The 19,362-nt window shown below is 45.2% G+C and overlaps 1 protein-coding gene across 1 annotated transcript in view; it reads left to right on the top strand.

The window, feature by feature from the left end:
- The window catches only part of ARRDC4 (arrestin domain containing 4), a 204,741-nt gene that overhangs the window by 19,317 nt on the left and 166,062 nt on the right, over window positions 1–19,362 (top strand). Inside the window, exon 2 of the mRNA XM_069625058.1 lies at window positions 12,024–12,096. Within this exon, the coding sequence (XP_069481159.1) occupies window positions 12,024–12,096 (73 nt within the window). The remainder of the gene's footprint in view (window positions 1–12,023; window positions 12,097–19,362) is intronic.

Here is a 19,362-nt window from a genome sequence, read left to right as displayed (position 1 = left end):
CAAGATACCCAATGGGTTTCCAAAATTGAAATCTTACACTAATTGCTAAGGCACCACCTGTGCATAGAAGTAGAAACAAAGCCTGGTGAATATGTCAAAATGATGACTAAGAAGATATGTTAAGCAAAATCTTTATGGCAAATGTTTACAATTTGTTTATTAATTATTTTCTAGAAACTGTCCCTGAAGATGGTCACTAGGACCGAAATGCGTTGGACACCTAAAAGAAGGCCGTTGTCTCTGTAAAATAAATACTCTTGACATTCTATATGTACACACAAATGTGTTTGTGAAGAAAACTTTTTTTGAAAATATGCTAAATTGTATGAATGTAAGAAATATATACGAATATTAAGTGATACTTCACGCAGGTCCTTCCTGTCGTTGTTCCATAATTAAACCAAAAACCGACTGATGTTTTTACAGGAAAAGGTTGCAACACAATTTATAGCATTACCGTGACAAATGATTATTAAAACGTGGGGAAATGATAAGTAATGCACATTGTAAGTAGCAAGCTACTTGCCAGGCATCAGAAATCTGCTTCCCCACTCACTTCTTGACATCCCAACAATACATCATATTTATTCCTGGCCAAGAGTATCCTCAGTGCCGATTTTTAGGCCTGAACCTATTGAAGTTTCCAATCTGAGGAAAACCTGCTTTTGCGATCAAGAACCTGAACTGCTTTCGTTTGGACCAATCACGGAGTGACAAACTGGCTTATTCCAAGGAGGCCCATGCCTAATCATGCGCAGCCATTGATTAGGCCCATGCTTCTCCTCCCGCACTGGCGATTGCATTAATGTTAACTGATTCTCCTGATCACTTATCCCATAGAAACATGAATCCGGTTAGATCCGTTTTCTTTTAAATCATAACCCCTACCTCCACCTTCTTCTCTAACTTTCAGTGTTACACGGATGATACCCAGCTCTCTTTCATGCTCCCCTGAGCCTCCTCTCCTTCCTCGCTCATTACTGACTGTCTCTCTGCGATTCTGGAATGGTGCGCCTCCAATGATCTCTGCCTCAGTTCTAGTAAGACAGAGATCCTTCTCATTGGGACCCCTGCTCCCGCTTTCCCTTTCTCACTCTGGCCACCCTCCTTGGATCCTCTACCCTCGCCTTTCTGTGAGGCAAAAAACCTTGGTGTCATCTTCGACTCCACGCTCTCCTTCTTCCATCAGAGCACAGACCTTGCCAAGAAGGCCCACTTCCAACTGCACCAGCTCACAGGTAATCTATCTTTTCTCACTTTTCACCAGAAGCTCACTGTCTCCAGATATTTGGTCCTCTCCTGGCTGGACTACTGCAACAGCCTTTTTCTCAATCTGCCTAACACTTCTCTTCGTCCCCTGCAAGTAATCCAGAACAGGACTCCTTGACCTCAAGCCCAGGGACTACATCTCCCCTGCCCTGAAATCTCTCCACTGGCACCCGCTGGCTGCAAGGAACAAGTTCAAGACCCTCTGCATCGTCCACAAGGCCTTCTGGGGCCAGGGGCCTCACTATATACAACTCTGCCTAAATGCCTTCCTTCCAGTGCCGTTCGCTCAAGTACCTCTAATTTTCGGAGTGCCAGACACTTCTCCAAGAGACAGTAGGGGGTGGGGGTTAGATCTCTCTCCTCTGCAGGGGCCTCCCTCTGGAACAGCCTCTCTGCCCCTCTCCGACTTGAGCCGCACCACCTGAAGTTCTGGAAGCTGCTAAAGACCTTCCTTTTCACCTCTGCGTTCACTCTCTCTCTCGGTTCCTTGCTAACCTATCTATCTGCTGCCCTGACTGGTTAATTGATATCCTCCAAAACCTCACAGGGTAACAGGCTCCTCCATGACCAGTCACGATCCGAATGACACAAGGCCTAGTAGGATCATTTATCTTGTCTTTCTTATGTCTCTCCTTCCTTGTGGCGCCTAGAAACACTTGTGTACAGGCGCTTTATAAATATAAAATCATATCTGTGGTACCAGCTAATGGGTACAGCTTGCATGGTGGGATGCCGGAGAGACCGGCCTGCCATGCAATACAACATCAATAGTGATAAAGTTATTTAATGAAAGTGCATAAGGAGAATGCCGTTCTAATTAATACATTAGAAGCTAATAACGCATTTTAACGGCTGACTTCTGTACTGGTGCCACTTTAGGTTCACTAAATATTTCGAGTGCTAATTGAATTTCTCATGTGCCTAGAAGGGTAAACGTGTGTGTGTATATATATATATACATATGCCTTAAATGACAAAGAGGGAAAAAACGTGAGGCTCAAAGGGATCATGCCCCAAAATGTTATTGCAGCAGGGACTTGGTGGGTCTCTTCTGCATACTAGACAATTAATAAACGCATTAAAAAGATCGAATCCTGATGGATAAAGCTGACAAGAAGACATGCTGTTCTCCCTTTGTCTTTTTCTACAGGCCCATTATAGGGTATGTTTATAAATCACGTTACCAGGATGCCATCAAGGATGGGCTATGAAACGAACCAGTTCTATGCGTGCGTCTTTACAAAACACCAAATAAATAAGTATAATAAAAATGGCTTCCCTGGAGCAGGTAACACCATTGTAACACCATTGTGTTAAGAAGAGTGTGTTTAGTAACTCTATTGCCACAGTGATGGGTCAGACATTAAACAAGGTGCCTACTTTACAGTGCCTTGTTCCTAGTTAGATCCAAAAGATCTTGTAGAGCCTAGCACAACAGAAGTTATAGAAACCATAAAACATCGAACTATATATTGCACTGGAACCAAAAGCATTCGATTTTTAACATTTGAGAAATGTATGGCTCCTACGGAATACTGTTGTGGAGAAAGTTCATGGTGTAGAATAATGATTAAGGATAATATAGGTTTGATACTAGCACTATGTACATTTTTTTAAAATCGTTTTTTATTAAAGGTTGGATGATCTACATTTTCAATATGATCTGAGGAAAGTCCTTGAATGAACTGGCTTGGACCTTTTTAACAATTGTGCTGTAAATCAGTTGTTATACACTTAGATATTCTAATTTTTATTTGTCATTAGATTGATATGAAAATGGGCTTATTTTAATGTGTTTTCAAAATGTGTATTCAATAATTAGTGTAAGTTTTTTTTTTTTTTTTTAACCGAATCACAATAGAAATAAAATGTTACCAAAGCATTGATAATAATGCAGTCACTGCTGAAATATTGGCAGGGAAGTGGTGCAGTGATCCACTGTGAGAGCTGTCGTCTTGGGATCCCCATAGCAATTATTTTCAAGTATGACCGCTTGCAGTTCAGGTTGCCCAGAAGCCCCTTTGTAGCGAAGCCCTTTCTTTTAGAACTGAGTGGTGATGCCGTCTTTGCAGAGTAAGACTCCAATCAGAGTTTCTGTTGCTGAGTGTCACGGACCAATCCGCACAATTCTTGGTAGAGCATTTATAAGTGCATTGGTAGAACATTACAGACTTCCAAAGTCTCTACTTTTCAAGTGCTGGCTAATGTGCTGCTCATGCCCTCCTGGCATGGTCCCCACCACCTTCACCACATTATGTTCTTTTTCTGTTCCCACTCAAAGACCTGTCTTTATACTTCTCTTCCCCTGGGGCAGTTGCAGACCACTGATATTTTCTCACCCGCTGCTTTAACTAGCACACGTGTTTTTATCCCATCCCATTCTACCACCTCCACTCGAAAAAGGGTGGACTGTGTGGCTGAGGCTGCGCAGAGTGTGTCCAACGATGTGCAAGGCTTAGCTTTTTGTGTATACCATGGCTTCGAGGGTGTACTGAGTGTGAGTGTGGGTGTTTGTGTGCTGCTACTCAATGGGAGTTTGCAGATGCAGCTCAGGGTATTGGGAATGAGCAACAGTGACCAGAGTGTGGCTGACGTTCTGAAGAGGACGGTCCCACGTGCAATGTGTGGCCAGGAGTGTTCAAAGCATGACTAAGAGCGTGTAGAGCATCAATAGAACATAGTATCAATCTTAGGGCTCATTTGTTGGCACCCAAATATTCAAGGGTCTTTGATGTGGATACAAGCTCTTTGGAGCAAATCGGCCAGGAGCAGGGTGGTCTTTCAAAATGTATATCTTCCTTTATAACACTGCGTTAAAACGAGGTTGGAAATGGTGCTCCTGTTCCACCACAAGTCTGCACCATCTTAAAGTACAAGAAACTTACCTTGAGAGATAAACCGCAAGACGACACCACTGAGTAGTGCTTGCCAACGCCGAGGAACCTGCAGAGAGCTGATGGGGTAGGGCCCACTGACAGGCTGATGATGGAGTAGAAGATGTAAATCCTAGAATGAAGTCACTGACCAAATATATCTTAAGAAGGAGTCTGATTCCAACTACACCCATGTGGAACAATTATTCGGATGCTCAGAGGTACAATTAAATGACATGTAGGGGAACAGTGGCTGTGTGTCTTTGATTAGCGGTGACAAAGAACAATGCTGTCCAGAAAGCTGTGTTGGTCATCATGGCTATTATCTGAATCAGCCAGTGATTCCTCAAAGCTTTCGATTCTATTCCTATAGATGAGCACAAGGTGTGCCATCACATGTCTGTGTCCTGCTGCTGAAACCGCTTCCTTTCACCTGCATTCTTAGTACTGAAGGAAGAGCTGGTTTGTGGCCGTATCAGGAAGGCCCTCCCTAAAATGCCCCTATCAGAAAATGATCTTATGGCAAAGTTCACAGTTGAGGGGGAAAGTGCAGGGGTATTGTGGAAAAAATTCATTGGATTGTTAATGCACCAGGTTTCCCTCTTTCTTTAAATGACCTGAGGTAAAGAGAAGGAGCCAGACGAGTATCCAAAGAATGTAGATGTTAGTTGCCCACGTATCACATGGAATCCCAAAAAGAAAACCATGGGGATGAAACTCGAGAAGATGGGGCAATGGCTGGCAAACCTGTTAAATTTAGAAACGGATGGCAAGCAGGTGAAGGTCAGAATGAATGCAAAGATAGTTGTCATAGATTTGGACAGGGATTTGGCAGTGTCCATCAATCCTGTGAATTAGACGAATTAATCAATCATGCATTCACTATCAAAAAGACCTAGCATGACCATTCCATCATTCACTGTCAAAAAGACCTAGCATGACCATTCCCATCCAAGACCTAGCATAACCATTCCATCATTCACTGTCAAAAAGACCTAGCATGACCATTCCATCATTCCATCAATCACTGTCAAAAAGACCTAGCATGACCATTCCATCCAAGACCTAGCATAACCATTCCATCATTCACTGTCAAAAAGACCTAGCACGACCCATCCAAGACCTAGCATGACCATTTAATCAACCCTTTGAAATGTGTGTTTGGTAAGTGGTGAGAAAAAGAGTCATATATCCATCGAGGCTGTATTCCCGGCCCCTTCTACTGTGGGGTCGGAACACTGCAGGTGCCAGTGATTGCGGATCAAGTTTGTTCTTCTCTTATGCGATCTACAATGGAGGGTAGAAAGTCGAGTGCATGCACGTGGGAATGATATTGCACTTGGAGGCCATGCAAATGGCAATAGGGTGTGGTAAACATCCCAGTAATATAACTTTGCTCTCAGAAGCCCATTATTCTCGTTCATGCCCCAAGCCCAGGCAGAAGCAGAACTGAATTGCTCTGAAATATGGGAATGCACTTCACCCCTAGTGCTTATGAAGGTAAGAAATTGAGAATTTAGGTTGTGCAGTCATCGAGAGCTTTCAGCACTGTGCTCCCCGCTAAAGGTGAAAGAATTGTTTGCATTTTTATTGTGCTGCAGTCTTTTCTTCGAGTGACCTGAAGCACTTGCGCGATCTGTCACTAGGCCTAGTAAGATCGTTGTCTGTGTCCTCCCTCTGTTCCCTCCCTTGCCTCGTTACACCTTGATACCCTTGTGTATAGGCTCGTTACAAATGCCATATCATGTCATACAAATGTCATATAATATCACGCTTATTAGTATCTAGATGTACCTAATAGTTTAAGACCCGCCGAATGACCTTATGATGCAGATACTAAGTGCATTTGTGGAAAATATCTTGACTTGTATTATTAGCTGTATTCATAGTGATGGTACATGGTCACTTGGAATTCATTTTGATTATGGGTATAAAGCTCAAATAACGCAAATGCCATATCCTTTACCACTTTTACATACAATGTCCCTTTTCTAGCCATGTCCTGCTATTTTAAGCACTTTATTTGTTGCCCCTCCTAGCCTCAAAACCTTGTACTTTACTTCTTCACCTTTTTTTTTTTTTTATTCTTTCGCTCTTCTTTAATCTTACACAATGACTTTAAAATATGCAATTTGAGAAACTGGACTTTGTTACGTTATACAATATTTATACTGCGCCCATCACCACTACAGTTATCTTACACGGCCTGACCTTGTCCGGAAGGTGGCAAATTGTGACCCTGCCATGGTGAAGCAAAGCTTACAACTGTGGATATTGCCTGAACTTTGAGATAAGTGGTTTGGAGTTGCCTGGCCCTGTTGTATTTTTTGACAAATCTGATGAAAGGCTCTGGAGGTATTGAGGGGACTGTTTTCCAGTTGTTTCAGTATAGGGTGGCTTTTGCACAGCATTAGAATTGCCAAACTACTTGCAGATACATTGTGGGTGGTTCTTCTGGTGTTGGTTACTGCTGTTGACATCAATAAGGCGAAGCCATGACCTTTTGTATTTAGAGTGATTAGTCTAGAACCTAAATGTGCTGCAGTATTGGCAAATAGAAAGGTGTGTACTGAAAAGGTAGAACTGGTGTCCGCAGGCTGCAAGTCCATGCTCCTCTCATTTTGACCACATGCACCTAGATGTCATAATCTTGAAGATTTTTCAATCAACACTGAACTGGAGATAACTGGCTAAGGATTTAAAATCGTGCATGTTCATTTGTTTTGCATCAAAGTGTATGCATGTTTATACAAATGTTTAACTTTATTGCTGTCATATGTATAATGTGCATTTCAAACCAGTCAAGCTGGCATCAATATATTTTGTAACTGTTTAAGTGGTTCAAGGCAACCGACAAAATAATTATAGATTTGGAACCAATTATTCTAACTTATTAAATGAGTAGTGCTCTGAATTTCTTTTTAAATCATCAGCGGTGCCTTGGAGAATAGAAATAAACTATATACAACTAATCCCTCCTCAGGTTCCATTGTGTGGGCAGCCATTTTAGAGTGAATCTTTGTCAGCCTGCATCAATTGTTACAAAATAACAATAATATATGAATACCTCAGACGGCATCATTTCTGAAAGTAAATACGCGGCCACATTGATCACTCACTACCCAGTAGACAAACTTAAGGGGGGGGGGGTGTGTATGTGTGTGTGTGTACACGCACGCACAGGTGAGATTGTGCAGGGTTCGGAATGTGTTAATGTTATGTTAATTAATGTTAAAGGATATTTATACCGGGCACTATCACCACCGGAGTGGTCTCCTGGTGCTCTGGCGGCTCTGAAAGAGGAAGGGAGGGTGAGTTAGTGGGAGGAAGCTGGACAAGTGCAAGAAAGCAGTGATGTGCTGTGTGCGGCCTCAGCCCGGTGGGTCCATTGGCTGGGCCTGGGGTGTTTTCGGCCAGTAGTCATTGTGTACTGTTGTGCTAGTCTGTGTGTTTTTTTGTTTTGTTGTTGCAGTGTAGTGAAGTTTGTGCGGTTAGTTGTGCTGTAGATTTGTGGTGGCGTTTGGTTTGGAGTTTGAGAGGTGTATGCAGAGGGGTGAAATTGTTAGTGGAATTGGTTAATTGGCATCTCTATCCTGAATTGGCGTGTTGGGCTAGCGTAATCTCACCAGATGGGACGGTGGCGCTCCGCGCCTCTGTCGCGATCTGGGCCCTTCCGGCATTCAATGTCCTTTCCATAACTCGCTCCCACCTCCACCAGCCTCCCTCACAACCCCACCTGCCCTCCCTACCCACTTAAGTGGGCAGTGCACCTGCCAGTGTCCACAGTTCAGTTGGATGGGGTGATTGGTAATATCCCAATTAATCCACAACAGTGTGGTACCTAGTAGCAACTAAGGGGCGGGTGAAGATGTTGGATGGGAATGGCTTGGGTTGTTAACTCCGTCTCTATGGGTGTCGCCTGTGTTCCATTCTACCCAACGTCACCCGTCCAGGTGCCATGGGTGATTCTCAGTCGGCTCTGGGAGCTTGTCAGTGTCCTTTCTGGTTTAGTCATTCTTTTTTTCCTTTCTGTTTCGGTTTTCAGTTTTGGTCTGTGGTGTTGAAGAGCCAGGTTTTTAGCAATTTTCTGAATTTTAGGTGATCTTTGGTGTTTCTTATTTCTTTTGGGATGCTGTTCCAGGTTTTTGCAGCTAAGTGGGAGAAGGAGGTGCCTCCAAGTTTTTTCTCAAGGTACGGTTTTTTACTCAGATTTGGGCGCTCTCGTGGTGGGATCCCGGCAAAGGGGTGTTTGTGTGTGTTTTAAACCTTTCTTTAATTAAATGTATCTGGTTAACTTAAATACTTATAAAACAATACATATAATAATACATACAAGGTGAACATTTCATCGCATTCACTTTAACAATAAATCACATCCATGTGTTTGATGTGAGTGTGTGCAAGCATTTGTATGAGTGGAGATGTATGCGTGCTGGTGTCAGCGATCATGCAAATATGTATGGACATATGTATGAGCACAAGCAAAGGTATGGGAGTGCGCTCACAGGGTGTGTCTTTTTTTCTCGGGTGTTTGCACACCCGAGTGCACATGCGCAGCGTTTGAGCTTACACACCGCCAACCTGGCCTGTCGCCTACTCCAAAGGCAATACCGGCTCTCCGTTCTCACCAAGAAGAGAGCCCTTATCCAAGCCCGCATCACTGCGGCATCTAACAATTCGGCCGAACTCTTTAAAATCTGCAAGGAGCTGGCCAATCCTGCTGCAGTATCTACCTCTCCTGTCCCCTCCCAGGCCCTCTGTACAGCACTGGCCTCCCACTTCTTTTAAAAAACTCAGGACATCCTGTCCTCACTCTACTCCTATCACCTCCCCCCCTCTATTCCCTGTCTGGCCTCTGGCCCCTCTGCAGCCTCCCCTCCTCTCTTCTTCTCTGCTTTTCCCTTTTTTTCCGCTGACGAGGTTTCGAGACATGTCCGATCTATGAAAGTCTCGTCAAAACAGGTCCACCCCTGTTCCTCCAAAACTATCAAGGACCACATTGACTCCTTGGCTCCTGCCCTTGCTGACTTCTGCAATCACTCCTTCGCCTCTGGAGTCTTCCCATCCCCTCTCAAGCACTCCCTTGTGCACCCTCTTCTTAAGAAACCCTCTTCCGACCCTTCCTGCCCAGCTAACTATCGCCCAATCTCTATCACTCCCTTCCTGGGCAAGCTCCTGGAGAAACTGGCCATCTCCCAGCTTAATCTCCATGCTGAATCTGTTGGTAGTCTTCATGACCATCAGTCTGGCTTCAGAGCCGCCAGAAGCACAGAAACTGCTTTCCTGAACATCCGTGAGAATCTCCTCTCGAACCTTGACTCTAACATTCCATGTGTTCTCATCTTGCTTGATCTCTCTTCTGCCTTTGATACTGTCAACCACACCATCCTGCTAAACCGTCTCTGTGATAACCTGGGTATCACTGGTCAGGCTCTGGCCTGGCTGACCTCTTTCCTCTCAAATCGACCCTCCCAGGTCCAACTGGGATCTTTCCTCTCTGACATCTTTTTCTCTAACTGTGGTGTCCCCCAGGGTTCTAACCTCTCTCCCTGGCTGTTCAACCAGTATCTGGCACTTCTTGCCCACCGCATCGCTGCTCTCTGCCCCAACTTTCAGTGCTATGCGGATGATACCCTGCTCCTTTTCAGGCTACCCTCGGCCTCCTCTTCTCCTTCCCTCATCTCTGACTGTCTTTCTGCTATCCAGGAATGGTGTGCCGCCAACGACCTCTGCCTTAATGCCAGTAAGACTGAGATTCTACTCATCGGCACACCCACTCCCTCCTTCCCTGCAGCTCTCTGGCCGGCCTCTCTTGGCCCTCTTCCTGCTCCTACCTGCAAGGCAAAAAACCTCGGGGTCATCTTCGACTCCACACACTCCTTCTCTCCTCACATTTCTGACGTTTCTAAGTAGTCACACTACCAGCTGCACCTCCTCAGAGGTATCCTTCCTTTCCTCTCCTTCCCCCAGAAGCTCACTGTCTCCAGAGCCCTGGTTCTCTCGAAGCTGGACTACTGTAACAGCCTCTATCTAAATCTGCCTGCCTCTACTCTCCGCCTGCTGCAACTCATCCAGAACAGGACTGCGAGACATGTCCTTGGCCTCAAGCCCAGGGACCCTATCTCTCCAGGACTGAAATCGCTACACTGGCTCCCTGTGGCTGCGAGGATTAAGTTCAAAACCCTCTGCATTGTCCACAAGGCCTTCTGGGGCCTTTGGCCAAAATACCTTCAACTCTCTCTTCCTAAATATCTTCCTTCTCGAGCTCTTCGCTCATCCGCCTCCAACTCTCTCAGGGTCAGCCGCTTCTCCAAGCAACGAGTTGGGGGGAGATCTCTCTCCGCAGCAGGTGCCTCCCTCTGGAACAGCCTTCCTGCCTCCCTGAAACTTGAGGAGAACCATCTCCGGTTCCGGAAGCACCTCAAAACCTTCCTCTTTGCTTCTGCTTTCTCTCCCCCTCTCCCCTGCTAAATCACTGAAACTGTATTGAATCAGCAACTGGCCACTCGCCAAGCCACTCTCCCCTGCACTGCCTCCCTGGCAACCCCCGCACTACGGGACTGTCTCTGTATCCCTACAGCCCCCCCTCCCAGCACTAGTCTGCACTTATCCTGCACTTGCCACCAGCTGGCCCTTATTATTTATCTTGTATTTTACTAATCACTTTGTACTGCACTTCCCCTCTCCCTTTCCCCCTTGCACTTTTCCCGTCCCCCCTACCCATGCACTTGCGCGATCTGAATGACACCTGGCCTAGTAGGATCGTTTGTCTGTCTCCCCTTGTTCCCCCCTCCCTGCCTCGTCGCGCCTTGAAACACTTGTGTATAGGCGCGTTACAAATGCCATATCATATCATATCATGCACACATTGCTTATGCTCACACACCTATGCACATGCACGCTGCTTCACGCATACTTGTGTACACAAACTGTCATGCACTCCTCTATACACACACACACACGTGTGCCTGCTCCATTACATACAAAACGCCTTCAAGTATACATACAAACGCACAGCAATGCGCATGCAGTGCCACCTCTGCCTACAGTCCTCTGTGGATGCTCGCATTTCGTACACACACGCCACTCTACATGCACAAAAATATGTTTGTATGCACGCAGAGCTGTGTGATTCCACCTGTGAATGCACATACACCAACAAATACCCTTGTGCGTTTTAACGAATACCAGTGCACACAACTCTCCATACGCACTCACCCACCTACATGTGCCCACACAACCCTACCGGCACACTAAAAAAGAGCGTGAATGTTGTATTGTGTGCTGTGAAGTGCAGGGATCCGGTGTGGCCCTAGGTTTACTTTTCAGGTGGGCTGTGGTGTCCGCTTACCCATGGCAGACTTCAGGTTATCTATCAATTTGCCTTACTTTGTAGCATTTGGTAGAGTCTCAAAGCTGCCGTCGAAAATGGTTTCATTGGAGTCAAAACGAAGATGAATTTATATATTTACAGTCTATTGTTATTCTTCAAAGCGTCACTGATGATCACGCCTATGTTTATTTGTTTTAAAGATACAAAATACCACTCCTTTTATCAATAAATTCTATATGAAGACTTTGAATGCTTAGGTGTGTTTTTCCTCTTGGAAGCACAATTTGCATCTCTTCATTGTTGCACTCCTGGGCTGTTATGTTCGTGAAGCAAAGCCCTCTGAATTCGTTTTGTGAACTGTTTCAAAAGGAAATTGACTTAAGCTCGTGTGTGTAGGATCAGGGTGTCTGACTGATGTGGCTTTGCTATGCTGCCAGCTCCATTTATTACTTTACTTTTCTCCCCCTCGCCCCCTCCCCCCTTACCCCCCTCGGTGTTTCACACTGCTAGAAGCGCTACATAAGCCTCTTTATTTGCTATTGTTACAGATGCAGAAGAAGGGCTTGTGACATTGCTTGCTGGAAAACATGAATTTCCCTTCAGCTTTCAACTCCCCCATGCGTAAGTATGAGGACCTACTACTTGAAAACGTTGTCATCGATAATCTGCAGGGTTCTAACGAATTCATAGTTGAATGCTAAGAGAAAATACGGGTTCCATGTAATGATGTCCCCTCAAAAATATCGCCATGCAAAAATGCCGTCGAAAAATGGCAATTTTTTGTGGGGACATTATTGCATGGAACATGAGGGGGACACCCCGCAACCCCCAAACCCTTTTTTTTTTTTGCTTCCCCTGTCCATATATATATATATGTGTCACCCATATAATATCGCCACAACCTTTTCCCGGCGATATTATATATGCGACCATATATATGGGGATAATATTACCTGATACCAAAATACGACCGTAGGAGCCTGCACACTTTCGGTATTTATCACAATTCAGCCGATTTGTTTGAAACAAGATCTCATGCCCTAGACACTACGTAGAAAATATAAGCCCCTCCTTCAAATTCCTCTCCAGATCCTCTCACATATCCTATGGGTATTCTTTTAAATGTTGTGTCGCCTGATGCCGGGTGTATCTTCAAAGTAAGTGGTTAACATCTCCCTGATCCTGCCATGTAGGGCCACCACGCATCGCACTGCCCATGGTTGTTGAATTCAATACACTGCTGCCTGCCCAAACCGGTGCTCACATGCTGCATTGCACATGGAGCGTTTGATCTGGAGGAGCATTTAGAATGCACCCCTTGATGGATTTTTCTGGGCTCAGATAATGGGCCGATATGTTTTTAAATGCAACTCTAGGGGTTTTGCTATAGGTTGAGCGTTAATGCCAAGAACACACAGGAGCACAATTTCCTCGGCCGTAACATAAATGGTTGCAGTAAAAGCCTTGCGCGTAAGGCTTTTATGCCACGATTTACATTACGTTACGTTGGCTGAACCCAACTTACATTTCCGTCGCTCCCTTCCTCTGCACCATACAAATACTCCCGGCATTTGCGCCAGCATGCACTTTCATGGGCGCAAATGCTGCAGATCCCTAAGTAGTTAACCAGCTTATTGCGCAAGCAAAAAGCAGGCAGACTCCATAGGCGTCCATTGTAAACATTATGCCTACCTAGCAGGCAGAGTACACTGTTGGCATTTGGGAGAGCAAAAGGCGGCATACACAATTGTGTGCCACCTTTTGCACTCCCCTATGCAAATGACGAACATTTGGCGGCTTGGACTCCTTTATGCTGAAGTGTTAATGTAACGGCTCCCCGCTGCCAAATTACGGGCTCAATGATTTTCTGTATCGTTCCCAGAAGGGTCATTACCGACCCTTCTGCATGTTTTCATGCATGGCAGGCTGTGATCTGCTGCTGGACCATATTCATTTACATCAGGCAAAAGACAGCGGAAATGCATTTTTTATATTTTATGTTATGTTATTTTGCATTTATATAGCGCCTTATGTACCATTGGTATGGTCTCAAGGCGCTGGTAAGTTGAGTGCGCATGTGAGCATAACATTCAGATTTCAACTATTGCACATTCAGCCTTTTTGAAAATCTTCATTCGTGTTCTGAATTTAATGCAGTTGTGGCAGTAACCTCCTGCTCTTGTAGTTTCTGCATGACATTACAGGAGTTGGAGCATGTGGAAAACTGGTGCAGACTACCCCAAAGCTCATAATGAGGGGCCTACATCAAGTTGGTTCTTACACCAAATCTGGTGCTGCAGAGCTCTATAGTAACACTACATTGCATAGCAAGTGTTTACAGGCTTCGTAAAGCCCTCTGTTCTATACCACACAAGACTTTCAAACAGGGTGGATTTCCCAGAAATAACCCAGGTGTGTAAAGAGTATTGAGGACCGACTGACGTATAGGTGGCACGAAGAGACAGTGGGCCTGATTCATGGAAGTGTTTTAAAATGGCGCAGTCCCATAGGAAAACGTTCCATGAATCAAGTGGAGTCCATTCAAAGGGAACGAAAGAAATAAATCTGGGGTCTGCAACCTGTGGCTTTGCAGATGTTTTGGACTTCCACTGCGATGAATCTTAACATTTTACTACGCTGGCTAGGAGTGGTATCTGCAGTCCAAACATCTGGAGAGACGCAGGTTTCAGACGCCTGCAATAATTAATTTGAGACAAAGAGCGCCTCACAGACTAAAACAATTGCGTTCTTAAGTCGTATTTTAAAGGAGCGTGTTGCTAAGGGCATGCTTCTTTATGTCCTTCCAAGGTTCTATCGGCAGCTATGCAGCTGCTTGGCAATTAGACCATTCCAAACTGCGGAAAAATTGCTATCCAGGCAGAAGGGGAAAAATGGCAGGATTTGAAAAAATCATACCGGTTAAGTCGTAGATTCGTCTCGCCACAGCCCAAAGCACAGTACAAAGCTGCACACTCCAGGTACAATTAAGTACGTGGGTGCTCTAATTCTTTTGAGGATATGGATAACAGTATTATGCTTTCCTTCTTTACTGTTAAGCTTTCAGCAGAAGAAAAAGTTAGACATTTTAATCCAAATAAATCACTTTTCCCTGAAACCTTGGGAATCATGTGTAGTTCCTCCTTTCTTTACACCAATCCCTAAGCACTCTATCCTTGACCTCACTTCCTGTCTGTGACTTTTTCTTTGATGTGCTTCCTGCTAGTCCATCATGATGCAGGTATCCAACGGGTAAATCACAACTAAGAACTCTTAACCTGATCATCGGAACCCAGCAGTTGCAATGTTCCAATGGAAATGCGAAAACAGGCCGTCATTTGAGGCCGTCATTTGAGCCATCAATGGGTTGGGTGCTCACTTTCCTTTCACCTCAGGTAAAAGTCTTCATGTCCAAAGCTGAGGGCATAGAAGGCATGTATTGCCTTGCAGGGCCACACATGTAAATTAACGCTGTCATTAAACCTCTACACTGTACATTTGACTCTGCATGTCAGCAAGGAGGGATAATACTCACCTCTGTCTTTAGTAGCCTGAGTTCTCCAATTTTTATTTTATAACTTTTTATTTTGTGACAAGACACGTAGACGGGCATTATGTTTATTCACAGTTTACTCTCCACCCACGAAGCCACTCTTTCCACTGGCTTCAAATAAGTATTCTTAAAAGTGGAATTTCCAGACCAATCCACTGCTTTTTAAAATATACTTCAGGCTGGCCCCTTCGCCAAACATCTTTTGCTTCGTGGTTCCTTTATCAGAATGTGCACCAAAGAATGAGGAGTCTTTACAAGCTTGCACCATAACACGACGCCCCACGTGTTCTATGTTAGGGGCTGAACCCACCTGAAACCCCCTCCTAAGGACGATAAGCACTGTGTTGTTCTCCCACCTGCAGCGGCAGCGAGGATGGATCTGTAAGGCTGGATAGGATACAGTCCTGATATTAGTCTGTCTGTCTAGAAACTGGAACAAATCCACTTCAGGGTTTCTTATGGGAGAGATGTCCACCACTCTCGTCAGAAACTCTTTCACACAAAACCAGATACAAAGGCATGACTAGTTTAGCTGAAAGCTCATTCAGAGACATAGTGGAATCATCATTTCAGTCCTCCAAATGATGCAATACGTTGCTCGCATACCAAAAAGTCTCATATTGACGTACTCCTTTTGAGATGTTGACAGACCAAATAAAAATAGCTCATTGGCTTCTCATTCAGTACATGTTGATAGTTAGTTATGACCGATCAATATGACTCTAAGCCATTTCCCCTGGGAGAAAAGCCAGAAAAGTAAGTACTAACATCACAGGTGCTAAAATGGCATTGAAGTGCATTGAAGGAGGCCAGGAGTGTTGACGGGATACTGGTTAAGTCGTTCTGCCTGGAGGAAGGTTGGATGCACTAGTCCTCTCAGATCTGATAGATTTTTCAGAATCTGGTGAAATTTGCTTGGAAAATCAGTTTCAGAAGAGCCAGAAAACAAGCTTGCCATTTCCAGAACTGAATCACTATTAGCTACAACTTCTTTCTCTGCTCTCGAAAGTAAAGTCCTTGCTACAAGTGTGCATGGAGAGAAGCATAATCTATATACGGAACCTGTGTCTGCAGAAACGCAGCTGTTCTGTTGCGTCTCTGTCCAGCCTCCAACTAAAGTACCTCCACATCTGGCAATTCAGGCATGATGAAATTAAATCCATGCAGGTGGGAGCCCATGTGTCCATCATAGCCTTGAGCATATGTAAAGGGAGACGCGTGTCGCTGAAATCTCACAAGTATCTGGACTTCCAGTCCTCTACCAGTTGGATTGACCTAAAGTTCTTCTGCCACCAGAAGTTCGGATCTGGCATCACCAAGATGATTGTAGCGAATCTCGTAAATGCTGTCCAACTGCAGAATCGCAAAACCATTCACTCAATCTCCCACCAGAGACTTGATCTTGAATGAGCCTAACCGCTCCAACTGCAAAGTCTGTTTGTTCGAGACAATATCCCTCCACATCTCGCTCCTTAGCCCAGCATGCCGAATCTACACCTGTAATGAAGTCTGAGACAGATCAGAGTATTGCGGGTCAATTCCAGACGTTTGTGTGCTGTAACTACCTGGGCTCTGACTACCAATGTAGCTCTATAGGAGTTGCTGAGTGAGTGGCATTGCTTCAGCATATGCCAGACTTTGGCGTAGGTGTCAGATTGTCCCCTTTTGTGGGTCCTTTTTATTTAGGGGTCCTATTAGGTATAGGCTGGGTAAAGGGTTATACAAGGCATACTATCCTCACCTATTCAGCTGTAAAAACCTATCCCTTGGCTATCATGGAAGCTAGCACCTTCGTAATAGACTTCATTTTTGATAAGCATAGTTGCAGTGATGCCTCCTTGGGGTCCATCAGGAATCCCCGAAATGTCATATATTGACCCAAGAGCCGGTCTGAAACTTTCCATTTGAATTTTAAAAGTCTTGAAGTAAGTCCATAGCCAGCATGACGAGGTCTGACACCAAAGTCCCCTCTTGATGCACAAAAATACTGATATATCATTCTGATGCCTTGGCTCCGGAGGAATGCCAGTACCATCCTCAGCAGCTGAAAAACCAAGAAGCGTAAGAGTCCAAAGGGAAGACTCATTACTTCCCATACTCGATACCTCCTACATAAATTGCAGAACTCGCCTGTGAGGGCATGACTAGGGACATCAAGTGGGCCTTTTAAAATTCAGATGAGCAGGCCAGTTCCCGTTTGCAAGACGTCACATAGAAAGTGCATATATTCATTTTGAAGTATTCGTGGATCAACCACGTGTTCAGCTCTTTCAAGTTCTTCGCTGGACTGATCTTTTTTATTTTTGTAGATGAGGAAAATTTTGCAAAGAGTCTCTTGGATGACAGTAATAGTCTACTAAGGATTCTATCACCGTAAGAGCAACAACCTCCCTGTGACTAGCTCCCTGTCCTGAAGGGGGTGGGGGGCTATACTGGAAAGGACGTGGTTGTTTTGATCAGAGGTTAGACTGTGTCTATGTGAAAACCTTGAACAGTCTCCAAAATACAGGTATCTTCTTTTTCCCTCCTCCCTCCAATTGCTTACAATAAGAGCTGCCCTTCCTCCCACTGGTGGAAACAAAAGCACAGTATTTGCTCTCACCAGAGGCAATGGTACATCTTAGTCATCCTCCAGCCATAGCTGCAGCCCCTTCATCCTCTAGGAAAGAAGTTTTGCCGTGTGGGTTGTTCCAACATTGGGAACGTGTTCGACCCTGGGACTTTTGATTGCCCTGGAATCCGCCAGATGAGCAGAACGTTCTGATGAACCTGCCATGTCCCTGCAAAAGTATGCCAAAAAAAAAAACAACGTTTATGCTCTGGGGCCACCTTCGGAAGAGACCAATTCACCCAACTTCGAAGCAGAAGGTTTTGCTGCCTAAATGGGTCATTTGGTGCTGCCAAGAAGGCAATATGCTCTCCGCGCCCATGCTGGTAGTGCTGCGGGATAACTAGTTTGCTGATATCTAGTGCTCTCATAGGTAAGTCGATCACTTTAGCCAGAGGACCAACAAGATTCAGCAATTTGTCTGGGCAAGACCTCTGTGAGCAGTGAGCCCCTTCCCAGTGTCCTGCAGGCCATTAGCCGGAATGGTGAGCATTTTATAGTCTGTATCTGGAGTGAGTGAGAATTTGTTTTTCAGGTATGATCAGGGCATTCAGCCATCCAGTAATTTCTACAGCCTCTAAAAACCCTATTCTGCCAGACCTATCCTTAGGACGCAGGTAGTGTAAAGGATCGGGGTTGAAAATGGAATTTGGCCCTGCTCCCACACCTCAAAAGGGCAGGGGCTCATAAATTGGTTTTGGGTTTAGATTGCTGTTTGCACTTCTGGGAGCCTAACTGTGTTAGGAGTATTTTTGTTCTCTTACCCCGAGAGTGAGGGGATCCCCTCTCTGCCGTTCACTGTGGAAGAACTACTAGCTCCCATAGTCTCTTCCCGTTGGCCTAGGATAAGGGACAGACCCAAGGATTACAACAAAAAAGGCTGCCTTTAGCCATGCTGTAACATAATTGGCCCCCAGCCCCCCCTAATCTTTAGCTGACGAGGCATGACGCAAACTGAGCATGCTGGACCCCCTCTATTGCCCACTAAGGTAGTCTCGAATGAAATGGGATGTCGGTTCGCCATATATTGGTGTGTGACCCATCCAGAGATATTCTATAGAATCCAGCATTTTCTTGGTATGTTAAATGACCTCCGACATGGCTAGGCACACTGTTGGATCCGTAGAGCTGCCCAAAACGTGCCTGAAAAGTAGTGGCAAAGCTCAGTCAGGGTAGGCTATGGCCACTTCCTTAGATTCGCTGTAGAAAAACTGGTATTTCTCAGAATAATCCTCCTGGTGACCGTCACCACCCCCCGGATCAGACTTTTAAAAACTGGACATTACAATTGGCTTAGTTTCAGGATTTCCCAAAATAACTCCACTGGCAGGCTAAGCCACCTGAGTGAAACATGGGATGACTGTATGGAACAAGGCAGTACATGTATCTTCACTGTCTACATCGCACTATATAAGGCCAGAATAGGCTTATTGGGACAATGCCGGTAATGTGACCTTACCAAGAAGCAGTGCTTAATTTGTAAAAAAAATAAGTGCCAGGGCCCAAAAAATCTTGGCCCAATAATGCCAGCCCCGGGTCTGGCGGCCGCCACCCGCAGTGCGGGCGCCACGGCCTGGGCCAGTTCAGTGCTAGACCTAGATCGACCCACCACCAGCTCATCACACTGCTGCTGCTCCATGTCACATGTTTGGTGCTGCAGCAACTGCTGGTACAGGCTAGTAGTGGGATGGATGGGGAACGCATCGGCTGAGGCACAGGATGCAGACCC

This window comes from Ambystoma mexicanum, chromosome 11 (assembly GCF_040938575.1).
Source record: "Ambystoma mexicanum isolate Mex_15411 chromosome 11, UKY_AmexF1_1, whole genome shotgun sequence".
Taxonomy (NCBI): Eukaryota; Metazoa; Chordata; class Amphibia; order Caudata; family Ambystomatidae; genus Ambystoma; species Ambystoma mexicanum.
The sequence above is the reverse complement of the archived record's forward strand: the minus strand, read 5'-3'. Positions and strand labels throughout refer to the sequence as shown.